The 21,396-nt window shown below is 35.7% G+C and overlaps 2 protein-coding genes across 3 annotated transcripts; both read left to right on the top strand.

The window, feature by feature from the left end:
• Positions 1-6: 6 nt before the first annotated feature.
• On the top strand, positions 7-19,626 carry LOC115771030 (UPF0687 protein C20orf27 homolog). The gene is made up of 2 exons (XM_030716565.1): positions 7-205; positions 17,990-19,626. The coding sequence occupies exons 1-2, from the start codon at positions 166-168 to the stop codon at positions 18,493-18,495; spliced, it is 546 nt and encodes a 181-aa protein (XP_030572425.1). The 5' UTR covers positions 7-165; the 3' UTR covers positions 18,496-19,626.
• Positions 19,627-19,703: 77 nt separating this feature from the next.
• On the top strand, positions 19,704-21,176 carry LOC115771029. 2 transcript variants are annotated; one of them, XM_030716564.1, is made up of 4 exons: positions 19,704-20,139; positions 20,218-20,472; positions 20,545-20,730; positions 20,808-20,903. In XM_030716564.1, the coding sequence occupies exons 1-4, from the start codon at positions 19,825-19,827 to the stop codon at positions 20,817-20,819; spliced, it is 768 nt and encodes a 255-aa protein (XP_030572424.1). In that variant the 5' UTR covers positions 19,704-19,824; the 3' UTR covers positions 20,820-20,903. The 2 variants fall into 2 exon arrangements, with proteins under 2 accessions (XP_030572424.1, XP_030572423.1); XM_030716563.1 differs by having other exon boundaries at positions 19,705-20,139; positions 20,545-20,735; positions 20,808-21,176.
• Positions 21,177-21,396: the final 220 nt, after the last annotated feature.

The raw sequence follows: 21,396 nt of genomic DNA, 5'->3' as shown, positions 1-21,396 counted from the left end.
ATTGTTTAGCGTCGTTCGCGTCTGTGTTGCACGCCAATTAAATAACAATTGCAGAGCATATCTAAGGAAAGACGTCTTTATAGCAATTGCTGTGTGAAAGTACACTTTTTTTTTCAATTCAAATTGACAATCAGCGTCTTGCATTTACCAACAACGGCTGCAAATATGTCAGATTGCGCCAGCGAAGTTGCCGATCAACAGACGGGTAAGCCACCTTTTTTTTTTTTTTTTTTGTGTTTTTTGTTTACCTTCGCCTTGCCCGCTCCATCAACATGCGAAAATTCAGTAGTGCAGGCGGCCGGCAATAGTTGAAGCCTAATTTGAATTAAATAAACGTAACGGGTGTGTGTGTGTGTGTGTGTGTGTGTGCGTGCGTGCGTGCGTGTTGCAGCTAGTTATGCATGGCAACCCCCCCGTACCCCGCTCCCACCCAGGGCCTACTCTTGTGGTTGCCTTGACAGTTTTGCTGTTATTGTCTATTGTGATTTGCGCAACGGAAGTGCAAAATCTAAATCAAAATATCGACACTTTTGACGCTTTACACGCCTACATTTTACCCCCTGGCTGTTGTTGGCCTTGTCTTGTCTTGCTTTATCAAATATAATATTTGTTCACGGTCAGGTTTAAGCCAATTTTCAATATAAGCTGCACTTAGTTGCCATTTTGCAACTGTGTCTGCTGAGCGGGGCGGGGCGGGGGTGGGGTATCTGTCCAATTACATTGCAAGATGGTCACATATTTTTTTTTGCGCCCCCTTATCAGAACTGTCTGACGTAGCCCTTATCAATTCACCAGAAGCTAACAGAAACAAAAAAAACCCTCGGCAAACACTTAATCAAAATTGTTGTTAACAAGTTTGAAAACGTGTCGACAATTAAATACCCCAGCAGACAGAATAGATATATATATCCTATACCATATAATGATCAATATTATATTTAGTCTATTTTTATATCATTTTTTTATTATATTTGGTTTGGCGCGTGCTAAAATCTTTTCATAAAACTTCTGTTTGGCGTCTTCGAAATATGAACGAAACTACCCGACCGTTTTGAAAAAGGGTAAATTGTAAAAAAACTATTGTTAAATGTATTTATGCCAAGCTCTAGAGCTTAGAAATTGTTGCAAGACTGAATTCTGATCCCTCGATTATAAAGTTAATTTAAACATATTTACTCAGAATTTACAAAAAAAAAAATCGATTGATTTATAAGTGCTCAGCTTTTAATACCCTGTAATCATTGCACATGATTTAAAAATAACGTCATGCAAAAGCTTTCTTATGTAAAAGGTGGCAGACATTCTGGATTACCATAAAGAGTCGAGTTGATCTGGCCTTATTTGTCTCTTCGTCAGTATAAAAACTTCGCTCTTAAAAATTAGAGATGTTACATTTTAAATGTAGTTCAAACATGTTCCAGGCTGATCGATAAATCGTTTCTTGGAGCATCTCGTGGAGAGCATTGGAGCTAAATACTGCAACTTTTCCATGCAGTTTCTCAAATATAGTTTCTCATACAGATAACTCTATGAAAGCCTTTCCGCACGCTTTTCCCAATTTCGATAAATATCGATCATCTGTAAATCGATCATAAGTATAGATGCTATAAAAAAGAACCTTGGCAAATAGTTTTTTTTATAGGGCTTACATAAATACTCTTTGAAACTCTCTTTACATGCTCTTCCATTTTGACTAGATAAATCCCTCATGCCAGATAAATCCGAATGCCAATTTAAAGCATCAAAAATCGCTCTCTAATAGTTAATTTAAAGCGTAAATTATTTACATACATAAGTTCGAATTGAGAATAGTTCGGCATAGCTTGACGCTTCAAATAAGTAGAAATACAAACTCTGAACTGTTTGCAGAGCATCTAGAAGTCGATCACACTCATTTGTTTGAGTTAAACGCTTTGCTGGGCTCTAAAGTGTCGCCTCAGATTAGTTGCCGTTGCTATTTCAATTTCTATTTTCAATTTTCTAATTTATGGCGGTAATGAATTACGGGCCACAAACAACAGCTGCAATTATGAATGTTTTATAGCCGTGCGAAATGAAAACCGTTGTGCAAATGCCCAAACCGTTCATTCATTGCTTGAGAACCCACACACTTTGTGCATGTGGGAATGTATGTGTATGGTCTGGTCTGGTCTGGTCTGAAAACTGATCAAGCCAATTATCACCTCGATTTGCCACCTGAGACGCCTTCTAATGGGCCCCTCCCCAGAGGCGCCCGTTCGAGATTTTAATTAAATTGCACAATGCGCGGCCTGTCAACAAATGTTTTATTGTTGCACATACATGCACACATGCAGACACATACATATCCATTTACATATATATATATGTTTGCATGCATTTGTAATAGCTGACGACTATTTATAGTGGCACATTGTTGTTGCATTGGGTGGCTGCCTCGAGAGTGTTTCCCTTCGGTTGTGCATATATAACATACACTCAGCGAAAATGCTTACAAATTTGTGCTAAATCTTTGTATTAGAGAAAAGAAAAATTGTAAAGGTTGCCATCTACTAGAAATGCGCAAATGAAATGCGCGTTTATTCTAGGGGGTTAAGATTTTGAAAAGAATTTCGACTAAAAAATATGTGTTCAGATTTGAATGGGAGATTATTCTAGAGGGAAAACCATTGATAAAAATACAAACATCGTACAAATCGGATGAGATTTGACCGAGTTATGGGCATGGGAAGTTTAGACCTATGTCTATAGACGAATCTTGGGGCAAGATTTTGACATGAATTTCGACAAAAAATATGTATTCATATTTGAATGGGAGATTATTCTAGTGGGAAAACCATGAAGAAAAATACAAACATCGTAAAAATCGGATGAGATTTGACCGAGTTATGGGCATGGTAAGTTTAGACCTATGGCTATAGACGAATCTTGGGGTAAGATTTTGACATGAATTTCGACAAAAAAATATGTGTTCAGATTTGAATGAGAGATTATTCTAGAGGGAAAATCAATGATAAAAATACAAACATCGTAAAAATCTGATGAGATTTGACCGAGTTATGGGCAAGGGAAGTTTAGACCTATGTCTATAGACGAATCGTGGGGTAAGATTTTGACATGAATTTCGACTAAAAAATATGTATTTTTTTATTAATGAGAGATTATTCTAGAGGGAAAACCATTGATAAAAATACAAACATCCTAAAAATCGGATGAGATTTGACCGAGTTATGGGCATGGGAAGTTTAGACCTATGTCTATAGACGAATCTTGGGGTAAGATTTTGACATGAATTTCGACTAAAAAATATGTATTCAGATATGAATGGGAGATTATTCTAGAGGGAAAACCATTGATAAAAATACAAACATCCTAAAAATCGGATGAGATTTGACCGAGTTATGAGCATGGGAAGTTTAGACCTATGTCTATAGACGAATCTTGGGGTAAGATTTTGACATGAATTTCGACTAAAACATATGTATTCAGATTTGAATGGGGGATTATTCTAGTGGGAAAACCATTGATAAAAATACAAACATCGTAAAAATCGGATGAGATTTGACCGAGTTATGGGCAAGGGAAGCTTAGACCTATGTCTATAGACGAATCTTGGGGCAAGATTTTGACATGAATTTCGACTAAAAAATATGTATTCAGATATGAATGGGAGATTATTCTAGTGGGAAAACCATTGATAAAAATACAAACATAGTAAAAATCGGAAGAGATTTGACCGAGTTATGGGCAAGGGAAGTTTAGACCTATGTCTATAGACGAATCTTGGGGCAAGATTTTGACATGAATTTCGACTAAAACATATGTATTTTTTTATTAATGAGAGATTATTCTAGAGGGAAAACCATTGATAAAAATACAAACATCCTAAAAATCGGATGAGATTTGACCGAGTTATGGGCATGGGAAGTTTAGACCTATGTCTATAGACGAATCTTGGGGTAAGATTTTGACATGAATTTCGACTAAAAAATATGTATTCAGATATGAATGGGAGATTATTCTAGAGGGAAAACCATTGATAAAAATACAAACATCCTAAAAATCGGATGAGATTTGACCGAGTTATGAGCATGGGAAGTTTAGACCTATGTCTATAGACGAATCTTGGGGTAAGATTTTGACATGAATTTCGACTAAAAAATATGTATTTTTTTATGAATGAGAGATTATTCTAGAGGGAAAACCATTGATAAAAATACAAACATCGTAAAAATCGGATGAGATTTGACCGAGTTATGGGCAAGGGAAGTTTAGACCTATGTCTATAGACGAATCTTGGGGCAAGATTTTGACATGAATTTCGACTAAAACATATGTATTCAGATTTGAATGGGGGATTATTCTAGTGGGAAAACCATTGATAAAAATACAAACATCGTAAAAATCGGATGAGATTTGACCGAGTTATGGGCAAGGGAAGCTTAGACCTATGTCTATAGACGAATCTTGGGGCAAGATTTTGACATGAATTTCGACTAAAAAATATGTATTCAGATATGAATGGGAGATTATTCTAGTGGGAAAACCATTGATAAAAATACAAACATAGTAAAAATCGGATGAGATTTGACCGAGTTATGGGCAAGGGAAGTTTAGACCTATGTCTATAGACGAATCTTGGGGCAAGATTTTGACATGAATTTCGACTAAAACATATGTATTCAGATTTGAATGGGGGATTATTCTAGTGGGAAAACCATTGATAAAAATACAAACATCGTAAAAATCGGATGAGATTTGACCGAGTTATGGGCAAGGGAAGCTTAGACCTATGTCTATAGACGAATCTTGGGGCAAGATTTTGACATGAATTTCGACTAAAAAATATGTATTCAGATATGAATGGGAGATTATTTTAGAGGGAAAACCATTGATAAAAATACAAACATCGTAAAAATCTGATGAGATTAGACCGAGTTATGGGCAAGGGAAGTTTAGACCTATGTCTATAGACGAATCTTGGGGTAAGATTTTGACATGAATTTCGACTAAAAAATATGTATTTTTTTATGAATGAGAGATTATTCTAGTGGGAAAACCATTGATAAAAATACAAACATCGTAAAAATCGGATGAGATTTGACCGAGTTATGGGCAAGGGAAGTTTAGACCTATGTCTATAGACGAATCTTGGGGTAAGATTTTGACATGAATTTCGACTAAAAAATATGTATTCAGATATGAATGGGAGATTATTCTAGAGGGAAAACCATTGATAAAAATACAAACATCGTAAAAATCTGATGAGATTTGACCGAGTTATGGGCAAGGGAAGTTTAGACCTATGTCTATAGACGAATCTTGGGGCAAGATTTTGACATGAATTTCGACTAAAAAATATGTATTCAGATTTGAATGGGAGATTATTCTAGTCGGAAAACCATTGATAAAAATACAAACATAGTAAAAATCGGATGAGATTTGACCGAGTTATGGGCAAGGGAAGTTTAGACCTATGTCTATAGACGAATCTTGGGGCAAGATTTTGACATGAATTTCGACTAAAACATATGTATTCAGATTTGAATGGGAGATTATTCTAGTGGGAAAACCATTGATAAAAATACAAACATCGTAAAAATCGGATGAGATTTGACCGAGTTATGGGCAAGGGAAGTTTAGACCTATGTCTATAGACGAATCTTGGGGCAAGATTTTGACATGAATTTCGACTAAAAAATATGTATTCAGATATGAATAAGAGATTATTTTAGAGGGAAAACCATTGATAAAAATACAAACATCGTAAAAATCTGATGAGATTAGACCGAGTTATGGGCAAGGGAAGTTTAGACCTATGTCTATAGACGAATCTTGGGGCAAGATTTTGACATGAATTTCGACTAAAAAATATGTATTCAGATTTGAATGGGAGATTATTCTAGTGGGAAAACCATTGATAAAAATACAAACATAGTAAAAATCGGATGAGATTTGACCGAGTTATGGGCAAGGGAAGTTTAGACCTATGTCTATAGACGAATCTTGGGGCAAGATTTTGACATGAATTTCGACTAAAACATATGTATTCAGATTTGAATGGGAGATTATTCTAGTGGGAAAACCATTGATAAAAATACAAACATCGTAAAAATCGGATGAGATTTGACCGAGTTATGGGCAAGGGAAGTTTAGACCTATGTCTATAGACGAATCTTGGGGCAAGATTTTGACATGAATTTCGACTAAAAAATATGTATTCAGATATGAATGGGTGATTATTTTAGAGGGAAAACCATTGATAAAAATACAAACATCGTAAAAATCTGATGAGATTTGACCGAGTTATGGGCAAGGGAAGTTTAGACCCATGTCTATTGACGAATCTTGGGGCAAGATTTTGACATGAATTTCGACTAAAAAATATGTGTTCAGATTTGAATGAGAGATTATTCTAGAGGGAAAATCATTGATAAAAATACAAACATCGTAAAAATCTGATGAGATTTGACCGAGTTATGGGCAAGGGAAGTTTAGACCTATGGCTATAGACGAATCTTGGGGTAAGATTTTGACATGAATTTCGACTAAAAAATATGTATTCAGATATGAATTGGCGATTATTCAAGAGGGAAAACCATTGATAAAAATACAAACATCCTAAAAATCGGATGAGATTTGATCGAGTTATGGGCATGGGAAGTTTAGACCTATGTCTATAGACGTATCTTGGGGCAAGATTTTGACATAAATTTCGACTAAAAAATATGTATTCAGATTTGAATGGGAGATTATTCTAGAGGGAAAACAATTGATAAAAATACAAACATCCTAAAAATCGGATGAGATTTGACCGAGTTATGGGCATGGGAAGTTTAGACCTATGTCTATAGACGAATCTTGGGGTAAGATTTTGACATGAATTTGGACTAAAAAATATGTATTTTTTTATGAATGAGAGATTATTCCAGAGGGAAAACCATTGATAAAAATACAAACATCCTAAAAATCGGATGAGATTTGACCGAGTTATGGGCATGGGAAGTTTAGACCTATGTCTATAGACGAATCTTGGGGCAAAATTTTGACATGAATTTCGACTAAAAATTATGTATTCAGATATGAATGGGAGATTATTTTAGAGGGAAAACCATTGATAAAAATACAAACATCGTAAAAATCTGATGAGATTTGACCGAGTTATGGGCAAGGGAAGTTTAGACCTATGTCTATAGACGAATCTTGGGGCAAGATTTTGACATGAATTTCGACTAAAAATTATGTATTCAGATATGAATGGGAGATTATTTTTAGAGGGAAAACCATTGATAAAAATACAAACATCGTAAAAATCTGATGAGATTTGACCGAGTTATGGGCAAGGGAAGTTTAGACCTATGTCTATAGACGAATCTTGGGGCAAGATTTTGACATGAATTTCGACTAAAAAATATGTATTCAGATTTGAATGGGAGATTATTCTAGTGGGAAAACCATTGATAAAAATACAAACATAGTAAAAATCGGATGAGATTTGACCGAGTTATGGGCAAGGGAAGTTTAGACCTATGTCTATAGACGAATCTTGGGGCAAGATTTTGACATGAATTTCGACTAAAACATATGTATTCAGATTTGAATGGGAGATTATTCTAGTGGGAAAACCATTGATAAAAATACAAACATCGTAAAAATCGGATGAGATTTGACCGAGTTATGGGCAAGGGAAGTTTAGACCTATGTCTATAGACGAATCTTGGGGCAAGATTTTGACATGAATTTCGACTAAAAAATATGTATTCAGATATGAATGGGAGATTATTTTAGAGGGAGAACCATTGATAAAAATACAAACATCGTAAAAATCTGATGAGATTTGACCGAGTTATGGGCAAGGGAAGTTTAGACCTATGTCTATAGACGAATCTTGGGGCAAGATTTTGACATGAATTTCGACTAAAAAATATGTGTTCAGATTTGAATGAGAGATTATTCTAGAGGGAAAATCATTGATAAAAATACAAACATCGTAAAAATCTGATGAGATTTGACCGAGTTATGGGCAAGGGAAGTTTAGACGTATGGCTATAGACGAATCTTGGGGTAAGATTTTGACATGAATTTCGACTAAAAAATATGTATTCAGATATGAATGGGTGATTATTCAAGAGGGAAAACCATTGATAAAAATACAAACATCCTAAAAATCGGATGAGATTTGACCGAGTTATGGGCATGGGAAGTTTAGACCTATGTCTATAGACGAATCTTGGGGCAAGATTTTGACATGAATTTCGACTAAAAAATATGTATTCAGATTTGAATGGGAGATTATTCTAGAGGGAAAACCATTGATAAAAATACAAACATCCTAAAAATCGGATGAGATTTGACCGAGTTATGGGCATGGGAATTTTAGACCTATGTCTATAGACGAATCTTGGGGCAAGATTTTGACATGAATTTCGACTAAAAAATATGTATTCAGATATGAATGGGAGATTATTCTAGAGGGAAAACCATTGATAAAAATACAAACATCGTAAAAATCTGATGAGATTTGACCGAGTTATGGGCAAGGGAAGTTTAGACCTATGTTTATAGACGAATCTTGGGGTAAGATTTTGATATGAATTTCGACTAAAAAATATGTATTCAGATATGAATGGGCGATTATTCTAGAGGGAAAACCATTGATAAAAATACAAACATCCTAAAAATCGGATGAGATTTGACCGAGTTATGGGCAAGGGAAGTTTAGACCTATGTCTATAGACGAATCTTGGGGTAAGATTTTGACATGAATTTCGACTAAAAAATATGTATTTTTTTGTGAATGGGAGATTATTCTAGAGGGAAAACCATTGATAAAAATACAAACATCGTAAAAATCGGATGAGATTTGACCGAGTTATGGGCATGGGAAGTTTAGACCTATGTCTATAGACGAATCTTGGGGCAAGATTTTGACATGAATTTCGACTAAAAAATATGTATTCAGATTTGAATGGGAGATTATTCTAGTCGGAAAACCATTGATAAAAATACAAACATCGTAAAAATCGGATGAGATTTGACCGAGTTATGGGCATGGGAATTTTAGACCTATGTCTATAGACGAATCTTGGGGCAAGATTTTGACATGAATTTCGACTAAAAAATATGTATTCAGATATGAATGGGAGATTATTCTAGAGGGAAAACCATTGATAAAAATACAAACATCGTAAAAATCTGATGAGATTTGACCGAGTTATGGGCAAGGGAAGTTTAGACCTATGTTTATAGACGAATCTTGGGGTAAGATTTTGATATGAATTTCGACTAAAAAATATGTGTTCAGATTTGAATGAGAGATTATTCTAGAGGGAAAATCATTGATAAAAATACAAACATCCTAAAAATCGGATGAGATTTGACCGAGTTATGGGCAAGGGAAGTTTAGACCTATGGCTATAGACGAATCTTGGGGTAAGATTTTGACATGAATTTCGACTAAAAAATATGTATTCAGATTTGAATGGGAGATTATTCTAGAGGGAAAACCATTGATAAAAAGACAAACATCGTAAAAATCGGATGAGATTTGACCGAGTTATGGGCATGGGAAGTTTAGACCTATGTCTATAGACGAATCTTGGGGCAAGATTTTGACATGAATTTTGACTAAAAAATATGTATTCAGATATGAATGGGAGATTATTCTAGAGGGAAAACCATTGATAAAAATACAAACATCGTAAAAATCTGATGAGATTTGACCGAGTTATGGGCAAGGGAAGTTTAGACCTATGTTTATAGACGAATCTTGGGGTAAGATTTTGATATGAATTTCGACTAAAAAATATGTGTTCAGATTTGAATGAGAGATTATTCTAGAGGGAAAATCATTGATAAAAATACAAACATCGTAAAAATCTGATAAGATTTGACCGAGTTATGGGCAAGGGAAGTTTAGACCTATGTCTATAGACGAATCTTGGGGTAAGATTTTGACATGAATTTCGACTAAAAAATATGTATTCAGATATGAATGGGCGATTATTCTAGAGGGAAAACCATTGATAAAAATACAAACATCCTAAAAATCGGATGAGATTTGACCGAGTTATGGGCATGGGAAGTTTAGACCTATGTCTATAGACGAATCTTGGGGTAAGATTTTGACATGAATTTCGACTAAAAAATATGTATTTTTTTGTGAATGGGAGATTATTCTAGAGGGAAAACCATTGATAAAAATACAAACATCCTAAAAATCGGATGAGATTTGACCGAGTTATGGGCATGGGAAGTTTAGACCTATGTCTATAGACGAATCTTGGGGCAAGATTTTGACATGAATTTCGACTAAAAAATATGTATTCAGATTTGAATGGGAGATTATTCTAGTGGGAAAACCATTGATAAAAATACAAACATCCTAAAAATCGGATGAGATTTGACCGAGTTATGGGCATGGGAAGTTTAGACCTATGTCTATAGACGAATCTTGGGGCAAGATTTTGACATGAATTTCGACTAAAAAATATGTATTCAGATTTGAATGGGAGATTATTCTAGTCGGAAAACCATTGATAAAAATACAAACATCGTAAAAATCGGATGAGATTTGACCGAGTTATGGGCTTGGGAAGTTTAGACCTATGTCTATAGACGAATCTTGGGGTAAGATTTTGACATGAATTTCGACTAAAAAATATGTGTTCAGATTTGAATGAGAGATTATTCTAGAGGGAAAACCATTGATAAAAAGACAAACATCCTAAAAATCGGATGAGATTTGACCGAGTTATGGGCATGGGAAGTTTAGACCTATGTCTATAGACGAATCTTGGGGTAAGATTTTGACATGAATTTCGACAGAAAAATATGTGCTCAGATTTGAATGGGAGATTATTCTAGAGGGAAAACCATTGATAAAAAGACAAACATCCTAAAGATCGGATGAGATTTGACCGAGTTATGGGCATGGGAAGTTTATACCTATGTCTATAGACGAATCTTGGGGTAAGATTTTGACATGAATTTCGACTAAAAAATATGTGTTCAGATTTGAATGAGAGATTATTCTAGAGGGAAAACCATTGATAAAAGGACAAACATCCTAAAAATCGGATGAGATTTGACCGAGTTATGGGCATGGGAAGTTTAGACCTATGTCTATAGACGAATCTTGGGGTAAGATTTTGACATGAATTTCGACTAAAAAATATGTGTTCAGATTTGAATGGGAGATTATTTTAGTGGGAAAGCCATTGATAAAAATACAAACATCGTAAAAATCGGATGAGATTTGACCGAGTTATGGGCATGGGAAGTTTAGACCTATGTCTATAGACGAATCTTGGGGTAAGATTTTGACATGAATTTCGACTAAAAAATATGTATTCAGATTTGAATGAGAGATTATTCTAGAGGGAAAACCATTGATAAAAAGACAAACATCCTAAAAATCGGATGAGATTTGACCGAGTTATGGGCATGGGAAGTTTAGACCTATGTCTATAGACGAATCTTGGGCTAAGATTTTGACATGAATTTCGACTAAAAAATATGTGTTCAGATTTGAATGGGAGATTATTCTAGAGGGAAAACCATTGATAAAAAGACAAACATCCTAAAGATCGGATGAGATTTGGCCGAGTTATGGGCATGGGAAGTTTAGACCTATGTCTATAGACGAATCTTGGGGTAAGATTTTGACATGAATTTCGACTAAAAAATATGTGTTCAGATTTGAATGAGAGATTATTCTAGAGGGAAAACCATTGATAAAAGGACAAACATCCTAAAAATCGGATGAGATTTGACCGAGTTATGGGCATGGGAAGTTTAGACCTATGTCTATAGACGAATCTTGGGGTAAGATTTTGACATGAATTTCGACTAAAAAATATGTGTTCAGATTTGAATGGGAGATTATTTTAGTGGGAAAGCCATTGATAAAAATACAAACATCGTAAAAATCGGATGAGATTTGACCGAGTTATGGGCATGGGAAGTTTAGACCTATGTCTATAGACGAATCTTGGGCTAAGATTTTGACATGAATTTCGACTAAAAAATATGTGTTCAGATTTGAATGAGAGATTATTCTAGAGGGAAAACCATTGATAAAAAGACAAACATCCTAAAGATCGGATGAGATTTGACCGAGTTATGGGCATGGGAAGTTTAGACCTATGTCTATAGACGAATCTTGGGGTAAGATTTTGACATGAATTTCGACTAAAAAATATGTGTTCAGATTTGAATGAGAGATTATTCTAGAGGGAAAACCATTGATAAAAAGACAAACATCCTAAAAATCGGATGAGATTTGACCGAGTTATGGGCATGGGAAGTTTAGACCTATGTCTATAGACGAATCTTGGGCTAATAATCATTTAAAAAGTACAAGAAAGGGAAATTTACAAGGGACTAAATGTTGAAAAAAGTACAAAAAAAAAAAACATCAACTTCAAAATAAAATGTTTATATGAAGATCTGTTTATAGCCTGAAATTCTCATATAGCACCTAATCTAAGAAATATTTGAGCGTGCAAATTCTTGTTTAAGGTATTTTTCTTCTCTCTTCTAGTCTTTAATTCAAATTTTTATCTAGATTTATTCTTCTTTTATTTTATTTTAATTTGATTTTAAAGACTTTTTATTTATGTTTGATTTCTATGCCCGTCATATAACTATTTGCGATTAGCTTTTTCTCTAAGTGTATTTCGGTATAATATCAGATGCAACTGTTTGTCTGACCTCTCTGGCACGAGGGTGCTTTTTGATTGATAGATGTCCCGCGACACCTTGACAATTGTTTTGATTCGCAAAACACATGTGAAACAGTTGCATTTCGGCCAGTTTTGTGTTTTAGCAGGCGCAACAGCCAGCGGAGGGGGGCAGGCTGGGGGGTGTGGCAACAGTCAGTTGATGGGGAGGGCACGTATCAAATATATTTGGGTGGCTATTTATGGTGCCTGGCTGTTGCCTTATTTCTCTATTCCCCATTCCAAATGACATCACAACCAGCTGCGAGCAGCCAAAAGATACGGCAAAAAGACGACAATTTGTGGCACTGAACAATTTCAATTATTAACGATCAGTTGTTGTTCAAAATCAGTTGTTTATATCATATACATACATATATATATGTGTATGCATAGTACTATAACAACTCCTATAAGTTATAGGTGATCTTTTGAAATAAGCGTAATTGTCAAAGAGCATATTCAAGGTCTTAAGTTGATTAATTACAATACATACCATATATATAATATATATACATATTGTGTATATAAAATATGTATATAGTACAGTAAAAACTCCCACAAGTTAAAGTTCATCTGTGGAAATTACTATATTACAGTAGTTCCTCTTTATCGAGAAAGTAAATAGTTTCCGCTCGCCTGGGTGGAAAATAAGTGGAAAAGTGTTTGAACAACAAATGTGAGCTAAAATTAGTATATTAAACCTGAGCTCAAATGTTTTTAACTAATGTAAGTATTATCGCATGTTAGTTAAAACAAATTGAACTCAGTTTTTCATATCAATTTTTAGTTAAAATATGATGTAGGGTATTAATTTGTCTACTCTCTGCTTAAATCTGTAATGCACTTCTTAAATTTGTAAATTATTCTAAATACTCAGCATCGAGCTCTGTAAATGCATAAATTAAATCGTACATAACATAGCATTTTTAATTTATGCAAAAACGTATTTAATTCGTGCGCTTTTGTTATTTAACAAAATTTCCTGGCAACTTTTTAAACAAGCCTCAACAATTATTAAATGCAATACGTGCTCAAAAGATTTCGTGAGGTAGGAGGGGAGGGGCGGGCAGAGTCTTCTCAAAGCCTCAATAGAATAAACTAAAGTATCCGATAAACAACATGTGACTGTTTGTTAAGCTCTAAAGAAAAAAAATAATGCTCACACGTCAGACTCAGCGCTGTCAGCCGAGCGGAACGAGCTCTGCTAAATGTGGAAATGTTTCCAAAAGGTTTTCACTGTAGCCATAGAACACGCCCCGTTCCGCCCCTCCCCCTTGCGCCACCCTTTGCTGTTATGTTAATTAAACAAAGCAATTGAATATTTTATATGAATGGGCGAATGTTCATCAATTGATCGACTGACAAGCTTTCAACTAGGCAAACATTGGGGCTAAATCACAATCGGAAATTTTTGGGGTTGGTTTGTAGAGAGGGGGGGACGACTTCTCTGGAGAGTCTCTTCTAGGCATTTATGATTTGATCTTTGCTGATTGCGGCGAGTCGCATAGAGCGTGACATTTCTATTGAAATTCACATAAAGAACTTTTATATAAAAAGCAAATGAGGGCTTGTCGAGGAGGGGGGCGTGGCACTTGTTTTGCTCGCCTTTTGGCTGTCTTTAAATATTGACTCGCATTTAAGCATTTTTTGCTGGATTACGTTTTTTTTTTGCATTTAATTTCGTTTCTGCGGAAACTTTGTCGTGGAAACGCTTCAATTTTACATTAGGCAGGCAGAAAATACTTGCTGAATGGCTTTTCCTGTAAATGATTTAAATTAAAGTCGCATTAAAAGCGAATAAATTTCAATCTGTCGCACATTTTACATATGTATAGATATACTATATATGCGATGTCTTTGCTGAGCGGGCGATCGGCCAAAAGAAACGAATTGTTTTCGCGCAGACATTCCTCTGACTTGTAGCACATGCATATATATTCATATATATGTATATATATGTATAGAAAGGCCAAATAAATATATTTTATAAAAACAAATATACGTATTTATGTGTGTGTGTGTTCATGCGCTGCGCTTAACACAACAAATACAACTGACAAATGAAATGTGCTTAAAAAGTAAGGAAATAAATGTGCATCAGCTCAAAATTGTGGATGAATTATAAACCAGAGTTATGAAAAAAAACGTTAGCCAGATATAAGAGCATAAAAATGACAAACTTTGAAAATAATAATGGGCCATGCTTGATGACAATTTGTGAATGATTTTTTTAGTGAAAGTTATATTTAAACAAATATGTTATTCATATATCTTATATGATGTTTTTTTTTTCTACCTATTCTTTCCATATTATAAATCTTATGCTTCTTTTATTTCTATAAATTCGTATAGGTATATATATATTGTATAAATATGTTGTTCCTAAACCTTATCTGATGCGTTATTTTTTTTATACGAAATTGTAGTTCGACTTAGATAACAACGCGTAGCTCGTAAATCCAAGTTACGTCAAGATATTAAAAGAAAAATACAACAAAATATTTAATATATTTACATTTTAATGGAAGCTATGCTCCGAGGCATAAGATTTAATCCAAGTCCATTTGCAAAGCTTAGTTAGAGTATATGCAGTCAATCAAGTTTTCTAGCGATACTTCTTATTTTACATATATAGAATGTATACTTGGAGATCGGCGCTGTTTGCCTTAAGTCGTGATAAACGTGTAAAACCCTTCGCATGACTATAAAAAGTCATAGATGTTAATTATAGTTTGAGGTTTTTCTAATACATAAGTTTTCATATATCAAAATCAGATTAAATTGTAAATAATATATGTATATATATTTTTATAAATATTAATACATAATAAATAAAATACAAAAATAAATCTTTGGCATCAACAATTTATGTTAGAATATGTTGAAATATTTCTACAATTAGCTGCAAGAGCTTTCCCCAAGTTTTGCTGCTAGTCGCAGGTTTTCGACTTGCCAACACGAGCAATAGCTATTTATAGCCAAGTTAAAGAACAAAGTTTTTTTTTTTTGGCTACCTCAACCGATCGATGTGTAAAGCAAAAAAAAAAAAAAAGCACTTGTGAATGGGCCGTCAGAGTTTTATATAAATATTTGCATGAGGCTCGTAAAAAGGAAATGTTGCTAATGAAATTGTAAAGCAAGCGCACGATTAGCGGGCTGTAAATGGGTTTGTTAACATCGAGATTATATATATCTATATATCTATATATAGATATATATTATCTAATTATCTATATATTATATATAGTCAGGTTCAGCTGCGTTAGGTTTTTTGAGTTTTAAAATTCAATCAAAAACTGTTTTGTATTTTATTATGAATTAAATTCCTACGCCAGACGCTGCACACAGCAGAGGCAGCCAGTCCCAAGTTTTGGTCCCAATTGACCCAATTTTAATGCAATTTAAGCCCTCGAGCGCAACCTGTGCAATCCGTGCGGCCTTGGCTCCAAGTAAATGAATCCGAAACCGGAAGACTTTGCTGCCAATTACCGTGCGCCGCCTTCGACAAAGTGGAGCGAGTTTAATTGCGCGCTTACACGCAATTTCCTCAGCGTCATCATCATCATCTTAATCATCATCATCATCATCATCTTGCTCGTCGTCGTTGGAATTGTGGAAGTTTACTTTATTGCCAAGCGCAGCGGCGTGTGTTTGCCCCTCAGACGTTGGCTCTTTTTTGTTTGTTTATTTATTTATTCAGCTATCTTTATTGGCGCAAGCTAAATAAGTAAAGCTGCCGGGCTATATATATTAAGATGTGTGTGTGTGTGTGTGTGTGTGTGTGTGTGATTGTGTACACTTTTTGCGGCTCTCACCTGCCATTGATTTTGGCCACAAGTTCAAATGCAAATTAATTATGTTTGCCGGTGGCAAATATGCAAATAACGAAAACACGACACGTGGCCAGATGCAAGCAGCTGCCGGGCAACGCCGGGCGTTTTTCCACGTGCGCTGCAGCGCAACAGTCAACAAATTTTAACTACAAAATAATTGCCATGCTCTGTTATCTGTGTAAAATGCGATAACTAGTTGCAAATTGAGTGACTCTCAAACTGTAAGGCCCCGCCCAGTGACTTTCAAAGTGTCGAATATATCTGCAGATAGTTGGGTTTTTGATTGATTTGCGCGGAAGTTTATATGTAGCTTGGCATGAATACTTTGATTGTTGAAGATATTTTGTGGAGATGAGAAGATAATCAAACAGACTGTGCTAAGCCCAAATATACCCTTTAAGTGAATATATAATACATAAACTCTCTAAAGCTGTACAAATTAAATAGTTTGAACATATTACATCTAGGTCCCATGTCCCATGTGCCCTCTGCCATGTCCCATGTACCATGTACCATGTACCATGTACCATGTCCCATGCACCATGTACCATGTACCAAGTCCCATGTACAATGTATCATGTACCAAGTCCAATGTCCCATGTCCCATGTCCCCTCTGTCATGTCCCATGTACCAAGTCACATGTACCATGTACCATGTACCATGTACCATGTACCATGTACCATATACCATGTACCATATACCATATACCATGTACCATGTACCATGTAACATGTACCATATTCCATATCCCAAGTCTAATGTCCCATAACATTCTTCTCATCAATATCCCAACAAATCCAATTATAAACAGTATGACATTTAGGTATACACATTAAAGTAAGCTAGCTGAGATCAATTTTAAAATTCTAGCAACAGAAAAAATGTTAAAATATTTATAAATAAATCTTTAATGCACATATTTCATTTAAATATTGATGTACTTAAAATTTCAACGCGATCGTACAATAAACACAAAAAAAATATACAAAAATATGTTCCAAAGTGCGAAACAGTTAAAACTGACGGCAAAGAAATACTCAACAAATAAGAATGTTTGTTATGGCGATTCAAAGCTACAGGGTATCTGCAAGTCAGGCATACTTAATTTTTGTAAAGCTTCAATAGATTATATCTTATTTATGTGCCAATTGAGCAATAAATCCTAACAGGCCAAAAAGACGCACAAACAGCACGGCTTTGGAATTAGAGTAACAAAAAAGGGTTTATAATTCGCAAGCTGTTCAAGCACGTAATAAACTATATGTGTAATGCTTGGTGTTTATCAAGATTTGTCATTGCAAATATGAGTAAGACTCATGACAGCCTGTTGCTAAGTGCAATTGTGTGCTGCTTGAGGGGTATTTTCAAAGCAAGCATGCCCGACTAAACGCATGCAATTGCAGCTACTTATTTAAGGTATATATTTATAACAATTCACTCTTCTTTCGCAGATCATCACGTGCACTTCGATGCGACCACTCTGAAGACTGATGACTTTGGTTCGGACAGCTGTGTTACGTATCAGCGCTCGGGCGATACGATTGTCGTCAGTCTGGGCTTTCTGCAGATCAATCATCGCTATCTGATTGATCTGAATTTGCCGGTCAGTCTGTTTGGCAATACGGGCGCGCCGGGCACCAAGTTTGTGCCGGATGTGAGCGCCACACCGAATCTGCATTGCCGGATCACGGAGTTCACGGGCACCAAGCACGACGAGCACGATTTCTATGAGATGAAAATCGAGTTCTTTGCGTACAAGGAGAAGCTGTTGCGCGAGGTCCTCCACATTGTCAACTCGAACAATGCCAAGGAGCTGCTGCAGCTGGTCATTGCGGCGCGTGTCCTGGGCAAAGGCAAAGGTACGCCCATGCTGCGCACGGGCATACATTGCATAGGCGTTGAACGGGACGATGATGATTCCGAGTCCTCCGATTTTGCGGGCTTCGATAAGCCCTAAGGTGGACCGCAACACCCACACACACACACACCAACACACATATACAGACATCTGTCAGTTAGTTCTGGTTTCTTAGTTATTTGCATAGTATTTAAGTCAAATATTATTCATAATCTTAAATGTTAATTTATAGACAAGTACACGAATGTATATTCACATATTGAGGCAAATCGTGTTATGTGTCGACTCATTTGAGCACTCGACGGCAAATGTTAACATTTTTAATTAATTCATTTATTTGTTGTTGTCAGTGTCAAGTATTTTGTATGAATGCAAATTTTGCCAATCACTTGAGACAATTGTTGTCAGCATATTCCGAAATATGTGCAAAACAATCGCATTTTGATTGGCAATACAAGTTTGCCTTTTGTATTAATTCAAGTTTATTCGCATATTTCAAGTACTTTTGTCCCGTATTATATGTAACTTTTACTTGCCTCTGACATGCTAAGTACTTATAGAAACTCTATATTTAACAACTTGAGTTACATGAAATGCCTGAAATGTAACAAACGGAACCAAGTTAAAAGTGTAACTAAATGTGTCACAAATATTATGCGAGCTGTTAGCGCAGAGAATTTTGATGAATAATGCTTGAGAGATATGAGAATCATTAATCGGAACTCGTAATCGTTTATTAGAATTCTCTGCTGAATGCGTGCATTGTTTAAATTTCTTTGCCGAAGATTTAAAAGCTCGAACCTACTTATTGTACATTCAAAGTATTTTGCATTTCTGTTAAACCAAATCAAGATTTGGAAATTTATATAAACATTTAAGGAGCAGTAAAAACGTTGCAACGTTTTACTAAAAAATATGCACCTCTTAACTAAACTCAATGACCAATTAGCAGGCCTTCTTTTTATAAAGAATTTAATCTAGTGTATAACTGTGTATAGAACTAATGCTCAGCTAAAAGAGAATATTTAACAGTAGTTTAACAGTAAAATGTAAAATGAATATTTAACAGTCGTTTAACAGTGCAATTGCCTGTTTTCAATCAATTTTAAGGTGCTCTACTTTTAGATATTGTAAATGTTTATAACTGAATTAACTATGGGGCATTTGTTTAACAAATTATGAAAAGCAATTTTTTATAATATATCATATTATACACATGCATTTGAATTAAACAGTTTATTGAATTGATTGTAAATTAAACTACATTTAATAAAAGCCAAAACAAAGGAAACCCCAGTAGGCCACATTCTTTATTATATACTCAAACAGGCGACACTTTTGTGGCAAATCAATTAATAAATTCTCGTTAATAGAACCACACAAGTTAATAGAGTTTGGCGAGTTTTTCACAATTTGTATACAAGAGAAATGGCGCCCAGGAAACGGAAAGCAGCATCTTCTGCATCAGTTGTCGGAGCTGGCGGAGACGGGCCCACGCGTGCAAAGCGCCCAAAACTGGAGCAGCTGAAGCAGGTGGAGCTAATGGACCTGCCAGTTGGTCCGTTGCATCTAATCATATCGAAAGTAGATCCCGATAAACAGCATATATTGCGCCATGCATCCAATCAATTAAAAATGGAGCACTCGGACTGCATGTTGCATAGCTACAAATCGTTTGCCAACTTTCATTTGCGCCAACAGAATGGAAACGATGACCAGAACATGCGGCACTTTGTGATGCAGGTAAGACATTGAGAGGAAAACAGAGAGAGAGAGAGAGAAAGAGAGTTCCACATTAACTGTATCCACTTTTGTGTGCAGGTTTTGGCACAGTCCACTGATTACTTCATCAACTCCGGCTATGATGCAATATTTACTGGCAAGCTGATGAAATTTTACAAGCAACTGACGACGGGCGAGGAGGCCATCGATGTCACACAGATGCATCAATTTCTGCACGAGTTCTATCACAATCTGGAGTGGACGCCAGCCGAGTGGCCAAAGGGTGCCGCAGCCCGTCTACATCTAAATCAGCGTCGGCTAGTACAAACCATGACGCTCCTGAATCTCTTACGAGTGGGTAGAGTCTAACTTATTATGCGCTGCACGCATACAAATTTTTGAACAATCTATTTTTGGATTTCTCAGCAATTTCGCAAATTTCGCGTTGTCAGCTCGGCCATGAATCTGATGCACTGGCAACTGCAGCTGGAGGTGTTGGGCGTGCATTTTGGCATCCAAGAGAAGGACACAATTGCCAGCGAGGAAGAGAAACTCTTCGACTTTTTGACCATTATCGCTGAGCTGTTGGTTTTTGACAAGGCCAAAAGTAATGTAAGGTAACTTACTTGCACACAACTCAGCTAAATTCATTTTAATTGAAACGATTTCTAATTTGCCTGCCAACACAGCCGCTTAATTGAAATTGGCAACAGCGTCTACGTCTACGGCCTCAAGGAGCAGACCTTGTCGGCTCGCTGTCCCAAGCTCAATCTCAAGTTCAGCGTGTTGGCCCCAGTCGCACTGCGTGGCCTGCTGGAGGACGTGATCAACGGCAAAGTGGACATGACAAAGGCTGTGCGCTGTCCACTGGTGGACACATTCAGCATTCAGTTGGAAGTGAAGAGCAGGCAGGTCAATTTATGGGGTGGCAACAGTCGCATGGAGATCTGCATAGTGCCCCTCCATTAGTTAAGACCCTGCTGAGTTTAGCTAATTATATTTTTATTTTTGTTAACATTTTTAAAAAATAAAATCCATTGAAGGTGCTAAGCAACAAGAATTTCACTTGCAACACGCGCAAGCTCTGACGTCTCATTTAAACTAAATATGCGTTTAATTAATCGCATTTTTTGTTGCTCTGCGTGAGGAATTCTTTACTTTTTTCAATGTTTTTGTACATTGAGTGTGTGTAAAGCGGGTATTCTGGTTATGCGCACATGCATGCAACAAACAGAAGGTCCGACCATATAAAGTAATTATATTCTTGATGAGCATTAA

The sequence above is a fragment of the Drosophila novamexicana genome, unplaced genomic scaffold (genome assembly GCF_003285875.2).
Source record: "Drosophila novamexicana strain 15010-1031.04,08,12 unplaced genomic scaffold, DnovRS2.1 tig00000024-arrow-pilon, whole genome shotgun sequence".
Lineage (NCBI taxonomy): Eukaryota > Metazoa > Arthropoda > Insecta > Diptera > Drosophilidae > Drosophila > Drosophila novamexicana.
The sequence above is the reverse complement of the archived record's forward strand: the minus strand, read 5'-3'. Positions and strand labels throughout refer to the sequence as shown.

Coding starts and splice junctions, on each gene's coding strand:
- LOC115771030 (XM_030716565.1), top strand. CDS start 166: ATGTCAGATTGCGCCAGCGAAGTTGCCGATCAACAGACGG. Junction 206..17,989: donor AGTTGCCGATCAACAGACGG/GTAAGCCACCTT, acceptor CTTCTTTCGCAG/ATCATCACGTGCACTTCGAT.
- LOC115771029 (XM_030716563.1), top strand. CDS start 19,825: ATGGCGCCCAGGAAACGGAAAGCAGCATCTTCTGCATCAGTTGTCGGA. Junction 20,140..20,217: donor TGCGGCACTTTGTGATGCAG/GTAAGACATTGA, acceptor TTTTGTGTGCAG/GTTTTGGCACAGTCCACTGA. Junction 20,473..20,544: donor CGCTCCTGAATCTCTTACGA/GTGGGTAGAGTC, acceptor TGGATTTCTCAG/CAATTTCGCAAATTTCGCGT.